This window comes from Glycine max, chromosome 7, assembly GCF_000004515.6.
Source record: "Glycine max cultivar Williams 82 chromosome 7, Glycine_max_v4.0, whole genome shotgun sequence".
Classification (NCBI taxonomy): domain Eukaryota; kingdom Viridiplantae; phylum Streptophyta; class Magnoliopsida; order Fabales; family Fabaceae; genus Glycine; species Glycine max.
Genome location: NC_038243.2, coordinates 35,369,880 through 35,388,268, shown reverse-complemented (window position 1 = coordinate 35,388,268; position 18,389 = coordinate 35,369,880). Strand labels below are relative to the sequence as shown.

The 18,389-nt window shown below is 33.6% G+C and overlaps 2 protein-coding genes across 2 annotated transcripts; both read right to left on the bottom strand.

Moving 5' to 3' along the window:
• Positions 1-1,504: 1,504 nt before the first annotated feature.
• On the bottom strand, positions 1,505-11,779 carry LOC100813487 (protein EXECUTER 1, chloroplastic). Its single transcript, XM_003528347.5, has 13 exons — positions 11,214-11,779; positions 10,551-10,667; positions 10,364-10,429; positions 9,672-9,778; positions 7,901-7,982; positions 5,339-6,151; positions 5,101-5,224; positions 4,808-4,977; positions 3,209-3,283; positions 2,961-3,053; positions 2,694-2,838; positions 1,935-2,020; positions 1,505-1,821 (listed from the first exon to the last, which is right to left on the bottom strand). The coding sequence occupies exons 1-11, from the start codon at positions 11,571-11,573 to the stop codon at positions 2,746-2,748; spliced, it is 2,100 nt and encodes a 699-aa protein (XP_003528395.1). The 5' UTR covers positions 11,574-11,779; the 3' UTR covers positions 1,505-1,821; positions 1,935-2,020; positions 2,694-2,745.
• Positions 11,780-14,275: 2,496 nt separating this feature from the next.
• Positions 14,276-17,938, bottom strand: LOC100792563 (beta-ureidopropionase). Its single transcript, XM_003529212.4, has 6 exons — positions 17,643-17,938; positions 16,950-17,057; positions 16,034-16,222; positions 15,720-15,947; positions 15,411-15,635; positions 14,276-14,914 (listed from the first exon to the last, which is right to left on the bottom strand). The coding sequence occupies exons 1-6, from the start codon at positions 17,751-17,753 to the stop codon at positions 14,549-14,551; spliced, it is 1,227 nt and encodes a 408-aa protein (XP_003529260.1). The 5' UTR covers positions 17,754-17,938; the 3' UTR covers positions 14,276-14,548.
• Positions 17,939-18,389: the final 451 nt, after the last annotated feature.

Sequence of the window (18,389 nt, the reverse complement as noted above, 5' to 3'; positions counted from 1 at the left end):
TTCAGTTTAGTCGTTATTGTCTATCATTAACAAAATATAATTTAATATTAAATATTTCATATTTTATTCTCTATTAATATACTAATATTTAGTTTTCTTTCATTTATAATTTGAGTTTTGTTTGTTTCTTATTTTGTTTAAAAAAAGAGAAATATTTTAAGTCCATTATCATAGATCAATTACATGTCAATGTCATATTGAACTAGAAATTGATTAAGTATGAACTTATGAAAGTAATTCATAGAAGGAAGAAACTAACAACCTAACAATATTTTTTAATCACATGTCACATATTAATTTGAACAAATGGAGATATAATAAAAACAATAATTTTAATTTAGTTATAAAAATTACTTAAATAATATAAAAAATATTATATGACTATAATTTTAAAAAAAATGAACTCCTTTTAGTCGTGGATCTTATGTCCTCTAAAGAGAGAAATTGTTTCCCCACCATACCTGTGCCAGTGAACATATGCCAAGTTTATGCCTTTGATTGAATCAAGTTAGACCCATTTCCCCATGATTCTTGTCGTCCATTTACATTATTAAAAAAGAGATAGATAAAAATACAAGAATAATAGCAATCATAATTAGTCCATGTTTAAATGTCAATTTGTTTACACATTTGAATGTTGTTTTTCCTTATTCACTAAGAAATCAATTAATCGGACCTGTGTTTTTACAATCAATTCAATCCACCAATTTGTTGTGGCAGGCGTCTTGAAGTTTATGCAAGTTATATTCAATTTCAGCAAGTGCATTAATGAATTTTATATTTCTCTCCTTTATAAACATGTAGATTAATTTTAGAATAAATAATCAAATTTGTCACCAAAAATATGATACAATACCAAATTATTCCTTAAAATAAAATTAATCTATGAATATGCACAAAATTCAACAAATTAGTCTATCATTAAATTTATAAAACCATTTCCCCATTAAATCATAATGTTTAAGAATCAATTTAACAATAAATTATATTTTTCGAAAATAAATTTGATATTAAGTTACAAAGTTTAAAGATCAATTTATCATTAAATTATATATATGACTAATTTGTCACACTTTTTACATATCCAAGGACTAAATTTGCTATTTTATCTTTTAGGAACCAATTTGTCAACATCTCACGCATTCAATGACCAAAATTTGGCTATTTTTGCTTAATTTTATGATAATTAAGGGCCACATCTTCAGTTTTCCAAACAAGAACTTTCTCCCAATTTTCATCCCCACAACATTTCTCTTTCCCGAATAAAGTTTAATTGTGTCAATAAATTCAATACAAGGCATGAACTTGCTGGCCATAGTCTACCAAGCTCATCCGTAAGGTCATACAGGGATTGAAAAAAGGCAACTACGGGTGTCATGAAATCAAATCTGTATTCAAAATTTTGGCTTGACACTTTCGGGGGAGATTCAATTGTTGACTGGATATAGAATTAATGAGGAAGCTAATACTAAAGACCTCTAAATACTATCCAAAGAAGAAAAAATTGTGATGAAAATTTCATCATTACAGAAAGAACAATGATATCATGAATTTTATGATACATGGGAATTTTTCTTATAATTAGGAACAATGTACAAAGTTGTTGAAGATACCCTGAACACTACACCTCCATAAAATGCGGAATGAAGAGACTAGTACGTTGTGCTTTAGTGCTGATATCATGAATCCCTCTTCAATCTATAGTTAGTCAAGCTACAGCTACCAAGCTTAAGATACCTCAGTCATTTGAGTTCTAGACAAGCAGCCAAATGCTCAATCTATGCTACTCGGCAGAAAGCTAGTGGTGAAGATCTTTTAAAGCTGGTACATCAGAGTCGGAGAGAGAAACAAAAAAATCAACAATCAGAAAAAATTGGTGTTCACTGAAAGAACCATGAAGCAGCTATATGCAGTTAAAGTTAGACACTGGATACCTTAAATGGAAACCCTGTAGTGACACGTGATATCTTGGTGATATCTTCCATTGAAGCACAATTTAGCATTCAACAAAACCTAGAACCTATTGAAAATTGAAAAATCTTCAATCACATTAACCTCTACCATTTTAAATATTTAGAATCACCCATACACTTCATGACAAAAAGATACAGAATAAAAAGAAAACCTAGCATTTAACAACCCAGCAATTGAAATTTGAAACAAGAATTTCCATTTTTATAAATAGGTCTTTGATGCTTTCTTTTGACCAAACTTAAAGATTTGTATTAAAAATGAGTAAATACTTACTGATTATTTTATAGGCTAAGTTACTTTCTATTTATAACAGTACAGCTGAAACATGTTTTTTTTTTTTTTTTTGAACGGCAGCTGAAACATGTAATAGGGACTTGGGTATTATTGTTGATTATTATGGTTTTACAAATTAAACCCATGCCATAAACAAAATTATTGCATCATTATATATTACATAAACTATAAAAAATTATAAATAGGTTGACATGTTAGGCTAATAAGCCTTCTTAAAAACCTAACCCCGGGCTCAATAATAAGTAAGGCAGACCAAATTTGGGGTCAACTAATTTCTACTATAAATACAAGTATTTTGTTTCACATTTAGTCACTGACCATACCAACAATATGATTTTCTAGCTTGCAGGGGAAAAAAATTATGCAGCAGACAAATTTCATCAGTTACTACTTCCACACCACATGGATCTTTAATGAGAACTTACGCTGAGAATCTGAAGAAAGCATTTACAAGTCTCTGATATTATGAACAAAACCCTACTGTTGAAGCCTAAGCCGATTGAAGAAGACCAAAAAATGATACTCAGGGGCCCAATACACAAATCCAACAACCGGCCCTGCTTTTAGATGCTGCAAAAATCAACAAAGGCATGTTGCAATCAGAAACATTTGCACAAAAGTAAAGATAATTTCAAGTTAAAATTACAACAGCAAAAGGATTAAATAATTAGGCAAGATTGAACAATACTAACCTTCCCATCAAGAATCACAAGTTCACCATCAACCCATCGGGGATTCTGAAACCCTGGCTCAGCCAACCTCCCTTCACCTTTATAGCGAGCAATCTGAAATTGCAACAATACCAGAGTAGAATACAGAAAAATAATAATCTCTTTTTTATAGAGAATTAACACCAATTTACTAAATACTTTGATTTGGGGGAGGGGAGGAATAGAGAGCAATGAGACTGAGTTAAGGCCCTCAAGAAAAAATTCCATACCACGCCAAACTCTTCAGGTATTATCCCTTTATGAGGCAATTGATACCTCTTTCCAATTTTTGCACGAAATGCCACCTAAGGTCAAGGAACATAAACGATAAGATCTATGATACAGACTTCATGATGAGAAACTTAGTAGCAGAAAGAGAATGCAAGTCCATTAAAGAAAAAAATGCAAGAAATATCTCACTTTATGTTAAACTCAGTCAATAATATATTGATAAAAGTTTCCCAAAGAAAAAAAATTATTCACTTCTAGGTTCTAACAGAACATGTTGAATATTTTCCCTCAACCTAGTAACAAGCTTGAAGTTGAATATTTAGTTCTTATATAACAAAACAAAAATACAATAATCTACGTTTCCAAAGTTTGATCCATTTACCTATTAAATAAGAAAGTTAAAAATGGTTGTGCACAGCAGAACATGTGTTAATGTATAGCAGACATACATAGTATATCCATGTCACAGAATACCCTAAAATTATGTATTTTGGTTCTAAATATGTTATTTTGGTTCTAGATATGTTACTTAAGTTGGTCCTATATGGTGTGAAATGCTGTCCTGGGTAAATCTGGTGGGTGTCTTTCCACATCACCCAAGACATCATTTTCTTCAGCACATATATGGAGCATTTGAAGGAATACAGCTGGACAGATGGAAGGGGTGGTGGCTAGCATTGACATGGACTATTTGGAAGCACAGAAATAGTATAGTTTTCTCCAATTCTGCCTTCAACGCAAATAAAGTGGTGGATGATGCAGTATTTCTGTTATGGACTTGGCTCAAAAATTTTGAGAAGGATTTCACAACCCACTATAATCAGTGGTCATCAAATCTATCTGAAGGATTCTTCCGCAGATGAGGATTTGAATCTAGGTTCAATAATTGTATTAGTCTTATAATATGAAACTTATTCTGGTCTGCAACCAAATTGTTATGGTGCTGAACTAGACTAGAATCTTAGCTTGTAATTCTAGTACCTCTGGTACTTTGCTAATATATATATACTTATTTTGGCTGATCAAAAAAAAAAAAAAAGTTGGAACACTAGTTAACATACAGGATTTCCATTTTCATCTTGTATATTCTGTCCATGAGTTGTTTCAAGCTTAACAGCGCATTAACAGCACATTAAAGGCAGGAAAACACATGCAAAACATTTGAAGGCAAAAGAAAGGCCTCTCTAGAGTCAAGACCTCCACAGATATAAATTGATAGCAAAGCTATTTGAACTCATCTTCCTACTACACAAAGCATGACCCAAGTCACCAATTTACAGTGTGGGTACAGGTCATCTCAGTATTTTTAACTTCAAATTATGTACACTGGTTTCCATATACTAATCAATTAAATTATCAATACTATTTCATTTGAGAAAGAAAATATTAAACAATATTTAGCTTATGTAATAGTTTGATTTGACTTTAAATAATCATTTCTTACCTTAAAATTTGCCTACAATTACACATAAAGAAGGTAGATAAACTATTGCTATCAAGCTCACAGCATATTTCTCAACACCAACAACATCCTCACAAAATACTAAAGGATGGACATGAAAAAAAAATCATGATTTTAACAAAGTTTACAATATTACCTGACCAGCTGGTACATAAGGATCCCCTGTTAGCTTCAAAGCCTCTACATACTCATAAAACTCAAGATTTGAAGGCTCCTTGGCCCCATTGTCCTCTTGCCACTGACCAAATCTACGTCTTAGATGAATAACTTCAGAGGAGTAAAGCCCATGCGCACCAATGTATAGACCTGATGCAAATGAAAATATGTTACTTGGTTTACACTGCACTACAGATTAAAAACATCCTACATTCAGCAGTCCATATTCAGCACCTCATAATAATCATATTGGCAAGTTCTCTAAAAACTCACCATTTAAAGGATCAAATGAAGTTGGTATTTCGATGCGATTAAAAATTGTTGAGCCAGATAACTGGTGATGGCTCTGAGCCTGGCTTAGAGTGAGATTTATCAATTCTCCCACTTCTTTCAGAACCTAAAAGATTGAAGCAAAGCATTATAGTCTAAGTAACTCATGGATAGATTCAACAAGGATATTGAATTTTGCAAAATTATAATTTGCAATAGATATTCAACTACTTAGACCTACCTTTGAGGGTATCTTTCCCCTGCCAATGAATTTTGCAAGGTCAAAAATAACATGATCAACTCTGCGTCGACCTTGAAACTTAGTTGATTTATCAGATGAAGAGTTTCCTTTGTCAAGACCAACCTGCTGATTGACTTCTTTTTCAACAGTAAAGGAAAATGAACCACGCCCCTTCATCTCCAGCTTAGCAGGAACTCGAAGCAAATCTCTAGAGGATAGATTACCGGAAAGTTTCTGAACAAGACCACCAATGGCAATCTTGACGGCAAACTCATTCTGGTCTTCACTTTCAAAAGTTCCCAGACCAGCATTTACTTCAATCTCATCATCTCCCTCCTGGTCAGTCTCAGACTTAATGTCTTCCAGTTCTAGACTTTCTGTATCATTTTCCTTCCCTTCATCTTCGTCTTCATCTTCATCTTCGTCTTCCTCTTCATCTTCGTCTTCGTCTTCGTCTTCGTCTTCGTCTTCGTCTTCGTTGCCATCTTCGTCTTCGTCTTCATCCTCAATTATCTGCTCAATCACATTAGATATATCCTTGTCTACTTTGTCTGGAGTTATCACCTTGAAAACCTTCACCTTTACCCCCGGAATCATATCTTTCAAGACATTCTGAAATCCAGGCATTCCCTCAGCTGGATCAGAGCCATCATTCCTATCGTCATCATTTTCTGGATCTTCAGTACTCACAACATACAGCTCACTTTTGTCTTCAGTAGACTCCACTGAACTCAGTCTCCCAGCACCATCCAATGTTTTAGAGGAGTTTGTTGGGGGCCCATGGAAGGCCCCTCTTCGCCTTAAGTACACAGCCTGAGAATTAAAAGATATCCCATTGCAGTACTGCTATTAGACAACTACAGATTATGACCGAGTAGTGTATTAGTTATTATATTTTTTTTGAAAAATAATTATTATAATTGATAGTCAACTATACAAAGGCTATTGGACTATAAATAATGTGGTGTGTCCGTGTGTGTGTGCATGCGTGTGTTTGCAAGAGTATTACTACTCACAATGTGTAGGTTGGCACTCTTCATACTTTAATTGGAGAAAACAAACCATCTTTATCTCTTCTTTACTCAACTTCAGTGACAATGTCAATTTAAGTAATTAACAAACTTATTAATCAAATTAATAACTATCTCTCTCCTATAATAATAACCATCCTCATAAATCGTTCTCTCTCTTAATAACTACCAACTAAACCTTTAAACCTTCATCTCTCCTGAAATTTTTCATGAGCTAAAATATATTAATCTTATTCAATAATTTTAGATGATTTTAAACATCAATGATGATATAAAATTACATGCCATGAATTGTACATGCTTGACCTTTCTTATTATTATTAATTTTAAATGATAGAGAAAATTGTGGTATTTTTATTACACTTTTAAAGTAATTCATTATGATTTTTCTTTTTTTAAAGTAAATTACTGCATTTTTAATTTTTACAAAATAATAATGAGAGAAAAGCTCAAGGGTTACAAATATGGACAAACATTTATATGGTTGGAAATTACTAGTATGGAAGATAAACAATTACTTATTTAACTGTCAGTTTTTAATTAATAAAATGGAGAGCATTTAACTGCTTTAAGTTGAGTAGAAAGTGGTTTTATTCTTTCCCAATAGAAATTCGTAGATTGCTAACCTACTACACGTGAAGGACTGTGGGTATGAATTTCCATAAAGGAATGTGCACACCATAAATTTCTGAAACAATCATTTTAACTCATCAAATATGCACCACAGGTACAAAGTTAACAATAAAACTCAACTTAGTTTTGCCCCATGTTATGATTCCAGAAGCATACAAGTCATAATGCCAAAAGGCCTACTTTGTATTTAGGGGAACTAAGCATGAAGCTGTGAACCCAAAAGAATCAAATTGAGGCCCATAACTTAAGTTAGAAATTTCACTAATCTGAGATTGCAATTGTCTATTGAAATTTAAGACAATGCAAAGCTCCAAACACTAGGAAGTAAGCCCAAGTGTGTTTGAATCTGCATTAAAATTAGAAAGAAAAAATCCAACCGAAAAGTGTTCCATTTGCATCAATAAATCCAACTCAGCATCATGCCACCAATAACCCAAATTGGTTGCCTGGTATTCCCAACTGTTCATAATTTTTAGAGCAGCAAATCTACCAGCAAATTATAAATCTCATTCATAATTAAGATACATTAGTATTTGAAATAAACAAAAATTTGAAACTTAATTTGAATTGTGAACTACAAGCAATATGCTTCATTCTATTTCAAGTATGTAATCCCAGCCCAGGTCCTCCATGCATGGGTTTTTTAAACAAAAATAATTAGCAGAATACTTGTGACAGCAAGCATAGAAGATGATCCCTAGCACACTCATATATTCAGATTTCGAATAGCAATATTTTGAATGGGGGAACAGAATCCAGAATTCCAGATTCAGCGCAATAAGTTTCGTCTATGGTGTTAACCCTTTAGCTCAAATTTTAGAGAAGATTGCTTGCTGTTTATTTACTAATGATTTCAGCAGAAGTAATAGAAATTATGGGTTCAGTCAAGAAGAGATACCTGTGACTTGAATTCACCTTTTTTATCCATTGTAAGAAAAAATTCAAAAAGAGGAATGCCAGCCGCAGATGTTGCAAGTTGCCTAGAAAAATAAGGTAAAAGGGTAAACACCAGAAACCACACAGGTAGTAGCAGGCTCACCTAAAATATCTAATGTACAGAAATTCCTTGAAACACATCAAAAAGTGGAAAGTATTTCCAAGGCAAGCAAATAATTAATTAATTCCATAAGAAAGATTCCATGTGAGGAAAACATATGGCACTGAAAATACTTGTACCCTTGAACTTATACAGAGAATGAGTGTATACAACTGTGTCTAATGACAATCTGAGCATATAACAACCAGATTCAAACAATTCACCACTAAGATTCCCCATAATAATAATTGTTTCAAATTTGACCCCAATGGATCTAGGATAAGCTTTGATACCATCTTAGAATTTGGGTTTAGGACCTAAGTCACCAAACTTTCCAACACACCCACTCAAGCCCATGACTACAGGCCTGAAGGGGCCTAGAGCATGGCAATGCAGGTGGTACAACAATGGATCTAGAATAGACTCTAATACCATTTTAGGATTTGTGGTTAAGACCTAACTCAACCCCACAAAACTGGCTAGTAAGGTGAGGACTAGACTGCACAAGCCTTATAAGCTCTACTTAGGCCATATCTCTGTCAATTTTCTACCCAAGAAAATGATAATATACACAAATATGTTTAGTCCATTGTTGAATTATACAAAATATGCATAGCTGATTGACTATCATATCTTAATCTGACTGGGGAGCAGTTGGCTAATGCAATTTCACACCATCTTGAATGCATATATATATAAGCCACCTCCCACAGCAAGGGGAAAAAGAGGTTGAGGCAGAAATCTAACTAGTAACTAGTTGATCTCCCTGTACGTTTATTTATGCATAAAAGAATTAGGGCTAGAAGAATATAAGCACATAAGCTAAGGTCCATTTGCCCAAACTTATTTGAGTTTATAATTTATATGCTGCTGCATTATGAATTATGAAGCATTTTGAGTCTTTGATCATGCCCTAACAAAAGATCGCACGGTTCCTTGCTTTTTTTTTTTTTGGTCAGCAAAAATAATATATATTGATATATGAAGAAGTACCAGAGGCACTATAGATACAAGAGTATGTAAGTAAGGCTAGTAAATCCTCATATCGACTGAGTACAGACTGATAGGAGGTTACTAGCCTACTAGAAAGCGACGGAAATTACAGAACCACAGCTGGTGTCACCCTAGTTTACAGAAAACCAGCTGGAAGATTGCTAGACCAAAAGTTGAAATGTATTGTAAAGTTTTCCTCCATTGCTCTGAACCATGTCCATGCCAAAAATAGTGCATCTTGCAGCAGCTTACTGCCATTGAATGGGGCATTCATAAAAATAACCTTATTCCTATGCTGCCAAATGGACCAATTTAGAGCAACCCACCAACACTTCCACCTATTGTATTTCTTCCCACCTTTCATCCAACGGTTCCTTGCTTTTAGTTTCACGTTGGGTTACTTGGGTATAATTTGAAATGATTGACAATCACAAAAATAAAAAAAATTATTCCTAACAAAAGGTGGAGGAACTCTTAAACCAAATATTTTAGACACATTCACATAAGCCATTCCTCAATAGTACAATGCAAAAGTGGCGGAGCATCTCGTTTAGTCCTTTGCCAAAATAAGCTTTTATTTACAATTCATGAAAGATGCAAAGAGCCTACCACACTTTTATCATCAACATAAAGAAATTACCTTGGACTGTAACTCCTTGCCACATATCTTCCATGCTCAGGAGTTATGCGAATAATTAGACTATGTGGATCATTAACACCTTCTGAAATACCAGCCCACCAACCCACCTGCAAGAGCCATTACATGTCAATTTTAAAGAAATTTTATTGAATACTGATAAGTCAAGAGATAAAATAATAAAATTACAAGTCAAAATCAGATGTTAAAAGCAGTGCAATTTATTGGCAGGGCATAAAACACTAAAATGACACAACAAGGCATTAATCCATTTGAAAAATAAATAAATAAAGGATACAATCTGCCAACTCAATTGCAAATGAATTAGAATTGTAACTAAACCAAAGTAATAAGAAAATGCACCCTAAAATCTAAAAACACAATAATAAGCAAACCAAACATGCTCATAAATGGATTTTTATTTTCTATATTCTGATATTGACTGTCATTAGATTCCACAGCCAATTGCAAGCTCTAAGAATTAATTCACTCTAAAACAGCATCTAATGACAAATAAAGTAGTGAGGAAAGTCTTATTTTGATGGTGCAAACAAATTTTCAACTAAGTAACAGCATTTTAAGCAGGCTACAAGTATTACTAGGGTTACCCTTTGATATTGCATCTGACATTCTATTCCACCACAATGCAAAGATATTCACGCAAGTTGCATTAAACAAATTCTATCAGAACTCACAAGTCCAGTGCCAGCTTTATCTCTTAAGAAAGCTGCATCACCATACCGCTCCTCTTTTATGGCTCTCTGAAAGTTAGGAAAATATACATATAGGAATGGGATTGTGAAAAAAGAAAGCACAAAAATTGGTGGCCAGTATAAAAAAACTTTGGTTATCAGAAAAGCATCAAGTAGTCAAAATTCCTACATTGAGATAAGACATCACTCTTCCAACACTGTCGTTGTTAGCTGCAGCTGCAAACGCCACCTTAAGCCTGGCAGCATCTTCATAATCCTCCAAATACACAGCACGGCTTAACTGAGACTGTAAAGCACAAAATCATGTCAGTAATTAATTCTCACTAAACCAAAAGGTCAGTCAATGATTTTACTTACATAAACATTCAAAGAAATCCTACTTAAAGAGTGGCATGAGATTTACCATGGACATGCAAAGTAAGTTTGATAGCATCAACAATAGTTCTCTTCATGTAACATTAAGAACTTACCATTAAACTTTGACAAAAACTCCTTCAAAACTATTAACTGTTAACTGAAAGCAAGCAAATTCATAATCATATTAACGATTTCCATTCATTGATTAAAAGAAATATCAAAGCTTAGGAGAAACACGCGAGTTCCTATTTTAAGCGAAACAGTGTCAAAAGTAAAACATGCAAGAGTTGCGAAATACTAAAGCTTTGAACGTTGTCGTTGTTTCCACATAAGAAAATTCCTCAGAAATACTAATAAAATTGAATCAAGAACCGCATTAACATCGATTCAGAAAAATAACTTGCACACAAACCACGATAAAAGCACGTAAGAAGACGCAAATTGGAAACAAAACCCGAGGCACGTGGCGGAGTACCTTGAGAGTCGAGAGGAGGCGCTCTTGCTCGTCGATTTCCTCGAAATGCCGGCGCCAGCGATCCCAATCCCAATCCTCATCGCCGCCGCCGCCGCGGCCGCGATCGTCGTCGGCGTTCCCGAGGGACTTCCAGAAGGAATCGACGCGTTTCGCGACCTCGGAGAAGTGGTGCAGCACGGACTCCCAGCCGCGTTTGGCGCCGCCGCCACTGCGGTCGTCGGAGGAGGCGGAGGCGAGGCAGCGGCAGGGGGATTGCAACGGGAACGGGAGGAGCGAGGGCGTCCGCGGCGCCGGGAACGGAACGGCGAGCTTCTGCGTCGGGAAGGTGAGCGTTGGAGCGGAAATGGAAGAAGAAGCCATGAGAGAGAGAGAGAGAATGAATGGATGTGTGTGTGTGTGTTGTTGAAGGAGATTGGGAATATGCTATTTGTGTTGATTAAGATTATTATTGTTGTGGAGTTGTGAATGTGAAGTGAAGGGGAAGGAACATGAGGCTGGGAAGTTCGCTGTGAAAATTTGAGGGATGGATCTTCTTCGTGCCTTAATTTTTTTTTCTAGCGACAAAGGGGATAAGGATGAAATTAGTTTGTTTTTGGGTGTATAAGGATGTTTCGTTTGCATTTTTATTTTTTTGTTTTCTGGAATAAAAATATTAAAAATTTATTATATATTGAATTCTTGTTTTTTTTATTTTTAAATTTGTTTAAAATTATATTTATTGTCACCACAATTTTATTTTACCCGAAATAAGGTTTTTGTTCCTGGAGATGTTTTTAGAAATTCAACCAAACATATTTTCATCATGTTTTCATTACAAATAAAATAGAAAACAACCAACCCAAAAATCCCTAATTTATCCCACACTTAACTTCCTTATGTCACCTTTGGTAAAATCTGCAGGGACGAAATTGTAGATGGAATGAAAATATATTGAGAATAATATATCACATAGATAATCTTTTATTGGAAAAAATATTAATATTTTTTTATTAGAGAAAAATGTAAGTGATTATTTTTTGACCTAAATGTCAATACATTCTATTTGATAAAATGTAAGGATCTAAACATGAGTATGTTTTTTATTGGACTAATTTGTTAAACTCAATATTTTGTTTCATTCAAGGGATCATTTTTTATCATTACAAACATAATATTACAATAATCACTTAAAAAATATATTGGCAAATATAATTTTAAACAAACATAATAATAACGATATTGATTATCAATTATAATTTGTCAGTCACAACAAAAATTCTGTCACAACAGAAATTATCCAAATTGCATGTTGTATCAGTTTACTAAAATAAACATTGTAACAGTATACCAATCATTACAAATTTTTTCAAAATTATAATAATTAGTCACGATATACTATAAATAAAAGATAAATATATCACATATTTCACTTCTTCGAATCTTGACTATTTTATTAGCGGTGACGGACAAAAGTTAATGTCCGAATATATTTGTAGTACTTTTTACCCTTTTAGGGACTAAATTTTTTATTTTCATCTTTAATGTACGTATTTATCAACAATTACACATTTAGGAGGCAAAAGTAGCTATTTATTCATTCCTATTCTCAGATGGTCAGAAATACAAAAAGTTAATAAAATATTATATAACAAATATGTTCCTGTGTTGACAACTAGAGATAACAATGCTGATAATTATTTTAATGACAAATTCGTCCCTCTATGTCACGTGAGATATTTTATTAACGGTGACGGATGAAAGTTAACAGTCAGATCTATTTGTCGCACTTTTTACACTTTTGAAGACTAAATTTTATATTTTTATTAACAAATTATACATTTAGGGACAAAAGTGACTATTTACCAAATAAAATTTCTCTTCTTACCTTACCTTCAATTAATGAATTTAACTTCCTTTTATTTTTTATTTCTTTCTTTTCATGTGGCTATTGATGAGTTTGGGTTGCCATTCAAAAAGGTGAAAGTTTTGACAACAGGTGACACTAAACAACTTATTTTGTCGGATAAGTTAGGCTAAGCCACACTAGTATTAACTTATTAAGTAAAAACATAGTGCTAATATTTTGCTTGAGTTTAATTTAAATTAAATAATTTGCATCATGTAAGGGAGTAGTTTTTAAATAATTATTTTAAGAATTTAATTTTCATACATTAGTAAAAATATATGTACTATAAATTGATTGAAAATTATGTTGAGTGTAACTTTTAAAATAATTATTATAAATTTCAATAAATTTATATATATATTAATATGCAATTTAATGATATATATATATATATATATATATATATATATATAATTATGTGTGCAATAATTATCCTGCATATTACACTTAGGTTGTTGATATAATATTCTTAATTTATTTAAAATTGAATTTTATTAAAATATTTTTGGATGTACACACTAAATATAAAATTAAACTTAATAGTTAGAACAAAGATTCAGTTCTAATATACACAAATTTTGAATTTTATATACTATAGCGAAAGAAAATTTTAATACATTTATATAAAATGGACTTTTGTATTTGTTATAATCTTCATTGGAAACGGTGCGTAGATCAGAATCAGATCATTGACCTTTGCCCAAATAAATTTTGGATGAAAATGCATTTCAAATGTAATAAAGGCACTTCTAATCATTGACCTGTGCGACAATCCCAAGCCTTTATCCACTGGCATACACATACAAGTACAACTAGCATATTTCCATAATTTCTCCATACGTACAGCCATTAAAAAGCCAAGGAGCACGATTTGGTCGGACAGAAAATCATTGTACGTACGTAGACAACAATTAGAAGATTCGGACTTCTTTGAATTATTATTTATTTTACACAAAAGAGTTTGATTTATACACCAACAAATAGTTGGTCTCAGGAGTACTCTACTTGGTTCCTTAGGCAGTCTAGGGGGTTTCACTCTTATAAATAAAACAAATAATTGAAATGAGAAAATTTTATCAAAGATGGTCGGTCATGTTTTCTAACGAATATTAATCATAAATAAAATACTAATAACATGATAAAAAAAATAAAAGAGTTTAATTTATAAGATAGAATCACAGTGTAATTTTAACTGCATTCTTTAAAAGAATACTTTTACAGTTTTCTTAAACAGCCTTTGAAAACAAAAATAATTATTTCTCCCATGTAAAATGGGACCAAATCAACCAACCATGACGGTGAACCATTGACAACAGAATTTAATACATGAACATGTACTCAACATGAAAGAACTTTATTTAAGGTTGTTTCCACTGGCCATCCCACGACAGACCAGAATCTGAACCACAAGCAATGAACACATATTAACACCAACACTTGAGAGCATAGTTCACAAGGACTTCCTATGCAACAAGGGGTCACTGGTGACTTGTGGCTCAAAGTCTGGTTTCACATAGCGGGCGAGTGTGTCGGCATATAACTCGTACCGTGAAGTCATTCTGAAACCCCACTTGTCTTTCACCTGCCTGCACAGGTTAAGATCCATGTCTGTTACTAACAAGCCGTCCCTATTGCGGGATAGAGATGGCGTGCACGATGCATCAGGTGCTGAAACATAACTGGATCCATAGAAGTGCCCGAAATCTGCATGTGCCGGCTTTCCATCGCCAGAAGTAAATTGATTGGGGAATGTCTCAGTTCCAACACGGTTGATTGAAGCAACAAAGTAACTATTAGCTATTGCAGCATTACGTGCCTGTAAAACAAAAACACTTTCAAGTTTCAAGCCATATGTATAATGTTGATATTCCAAAACAATAAAATCTGTCTGTTTATAAATTTAGTTGGTACAGGTTAAGCAGGAAGAATAACACATGCCAATTCCCTTGGATTTAACTCCTAATGTGGATGCATTTTAGAGTGAAAGGTGCAAAGTGATAATTTGTTGACTAGGAAATCAATAGTTGAGATTGTGATAAAATATATATACATGTATAACAAATTATGAAGTTGTTAAAATATCCAACCACTAATTGGACTTCCCACTCTACCCTCTTCAGTAAAGTCCAATTTTCTTGTAGTCACTTATGAACTAATTTCATGCTAAATATCAACCTTGCTTTAGCATCAAATTATGGTTGAAAGTTGTATATATAGCCATCATGAAAGAGCCTTATATTCAATATAAGAACCAGAAACAATAATTAGTCAAAAAGAATTTAGCATGTGTTCGTAAATATAAAGCGACTGACCTCTATTGGCCACATTGGTTCACTTAGTTCACCAACAGTGGCAGAAGGGTTGAAAACAATCTCTGCACCATTCAAGCCAAAGGCTAACCAATTTAAAGGATGGTGCCTACCATAACATATATTAATGGCAATTTTTCCAAATGCTGTTTCAAATACAGGGTGGCCGGTGTTTCCTTCCATATAATATGTGCTCTCATTGAAGTCTCCAACTCTTGGTATATGGTTCTGCCAAATGTTATGTGTTCATGAGATTGGTAAAAGGGAAGCTATTTGGCATTAAAATTAGAAGCAGAGAGCTTAGGCAATTACCTTCCTGTGTTTCCCAATTATATTGCCATGATTTCCAATTACAACGGCAGTGTTCCATATAACCTCTCCATGGTTAATATCCCTTTCAAGAATTGGACTTACAATCACCATGTTATATTTCAGTGCAAAGCTTTGCAAAAATTTTGTTGATTCCCCATCAACAGGTTCAGCAAATTCACACCATCTCTTCTCTCTTGTGCAGAAGGCAAATGGCATCATCCATGCTTCCTGCAATGGAATTATATAAAAACATTTATGATTTTCACACAACTGTGCGAAATCAATTGGCAAATGATCATACACATGCAACCTACTTGCAAGCATAATACGTTGACTCCAGAAGAACCAGCAGCTTCAATTATTGGCTTTAGTTTCTCAAAGATAGCCTTCTTTTGGTCCGCAAAATGAGCAGTGGTTGGAAGGACAATAGAGTTCTGAATCAAACCAACTCTCACTATCCGAGGTTCTCTTAATAGTTCCTTGTCAGCACAAAAGGAAAAGGCCTGAAATCAACCAGATTCAAATTCACTATATCAACCAGAGACATAGCACAAATAACTGTAAGAATTTCTATACAGAAAAAAGATGCTGACGTTAATCAAAAGACTAAACTAAATTCATATCATTTAACCAATAGGAGTTAATAGATTTCAACAATGATTCAACAGATAACAGCCAGACAAGAAAAGAAAGATTAGCTGTTCCCCTGCTCATAATCCAGATAGTGTAACTTTGTAAAATGTTTAATACTAGTACATCCAAGAAACCAATTTTTCTCTCGTATACGTATTCCATAGAACCATATGTGAAAAATCACCAAGAGCAAATTACAGTTTCATTTCACAAAGATATGCGCAACGTTTTAACAGAGGGGAACAAAAAAAATCATGATCTTGAAGGCATAGTACAGACATTCTTGAGGTGCCTAGACATTTGCTTCTGAAACATACTTTCGGAATTTAAACACAAATTCCATGATCAAGAAAGTTCACTTCAACTTTTTTGGGTGAAAATAACCACCCTTTTTAAAAGCTCTTTCAAGAATTTCTCAATAGTAAAAATCAATTATTTCTTCAAAAAAAAGTTCAACACAGCTCAAATACATTTAAGCCAAGTACATTAAAAAAGAGTTAAGCACAACACAAGTACTACATAAGCCAAGTACATTAAAAAAAAAGTTCAACACAACACAAGAAAAAACCATATAGTAAAAAGTGGATTGAATCATACCTGGATGTCAAAACCATGTTCCGCAGAGAGGGAAGTTGCAGATTCTGGGAGAGAAACTGCTTCAAGTGCTTTTCCACAATTAAGCCCAGTAAGCAAACGGCTGACTTCCTGCAACACGGCACTATCAGTGAGCCATCAGCAAAAAGTGCCAATTTAATATTTGATTCATTCAAGCCCCAACTCAACACATCAATCCAATTAAAAAAGAAAGACACACGATCCATTTTCAGTAAAGCTTGAATAGCTTTCAAGATGATGTTGGAAATGTAAAATTTACTTGAACCATTTACAAATGAAAAAATCCTCAGCCAAATACATTTTTTTTGTAACCACTGTAATTAGGATCTTTGGTTCTCCTGTGAGACCCCGAGATATCCCATAAGCTTCAGTCCGATTATGAGATTAATCTTCGGTTCAGAGCTTAATCGCTGCCAACTACGTCCATCGCGTCCGGGCAATATTTAAAAACTTGTTATAATGTTCAATTCCTTCTTACAGAGGCCAAGGAAAGTTGCTGGAATCCAAACTAATCAGAAAAGTCAGAGTACGGAAACCAGATCCCTTGAAAGTTGCATGTGGAGAGTAAAACACACAAATCCATGACATGAATCAATAAATAAATAAAAAAGTGAAATGCAAAGTTAACTATTGGCATGATGAATATGGCATCAGTGAGGTGATGAAAGTGGGCACCTGGAAGTGATGGGGGTTAAGATTATCCTTGAGAAGACGGTGAAGAGAATCGTAACCGCAGAAAGAGGCCGTGGTTTCTTCCTTTTCTTCTCCGTTTTGTGGCTTCTCCATCTCCCACCTTCTTCACTCTCAATCAGAGTGACGCTGGAATGATATGATAACGATGATATTTTAATGTATGATGAATTGAATAGAATCACGTATTCTATTCACATGTTTTGTATTGTTTCGTTGCGTGCCCTTTTGAAATGGAACCATTATATAAGTAATAATAGTAAATTACAAAGTGATTGTCCTATCTGGATTCAATGCCACCAAACACAATGTCCTAAATAAATAAAGAATATTAACCGTTATTGGAACTTTGCAAGTTCTATCTATGTCTCCTATGTGCAAGGTTCTCACCAAAAAAAAAAAAAAAACTATGTGCAAGGTTTTTCTTCAAAACAAAAAGGGTAAATATACTTTTCTTGCTGGCAATTAAGTATCTAACAGATGTAAAATTAGTATTTTATTTTAAAATGTGTAAAAAGTACAAGAAATTTATGTTACCATTAAATTTTCTACATCTAATGAAACTGGCGTGCTTACATAACGTCCCTAATGATGATATGGTAGCTTACTATTATCACATGTCACCCGTGCGTGATGATCACGTGTCATTTATGTGGTTGTCATGAGTCAAAAGAATTGACTTTTCAATTTGATTTTTGAAGTTAACCGTTTACTATCATTTTAGTCATGAGT

What these genes read in the sequence shown, in the direction of transcription:
- LOC100813487 (XM_003528347.5), bottom strand. Translation starts at nt 11,573, where the DNA reads ATGGCTTCTTCTTCCATTTCCGCTCCAACGCTCACCTTCCCGACGCAG. An exon ending in GCAAGGAGTTACAGTCCAAG is followed by an intron (nt 7,983 to 9,671) that starts GTAATTTCTTTA and finishes TTATTTTTCTAG; the next exon opens with GCAACTTGCAACATCTGCGG. An exon ending in TTGTGATTCTTGATGGGAAG is followed by an intron (nt 2,839 to 2,960) that starts GTTAGTATTGTT and finishes TGATTTTTGCAG; the next exon opens with CATCTAAAAGCAGGGCCGGT.
- LOC100792563 (XM_003529212.4), bottom strand. Translation starts at nt 17,753, where the DNA reads ATGGAGAAGCCACAAAACGGAGAAGAAAAGGAAGAAACCACGGCCTCT. An exon ending in TTAACCCCCATCACTTCCAG is followed by an intron (nt 17,058 to 17,642) that starts GTGCCCACTTTC and finishes GCCGTGTTGCAG; the next exon opens with GAAGTCAGCCGTTTGCTTAC. An exon ending in TCAACGTATTATGCTTGCAA is followed by an intron (nt 15,948 to 16,033) that starts GTAGGTTGCATG and finishes ATTCCATTGCAG; the next exon opens with GAAGCATGGATGATGCCATT.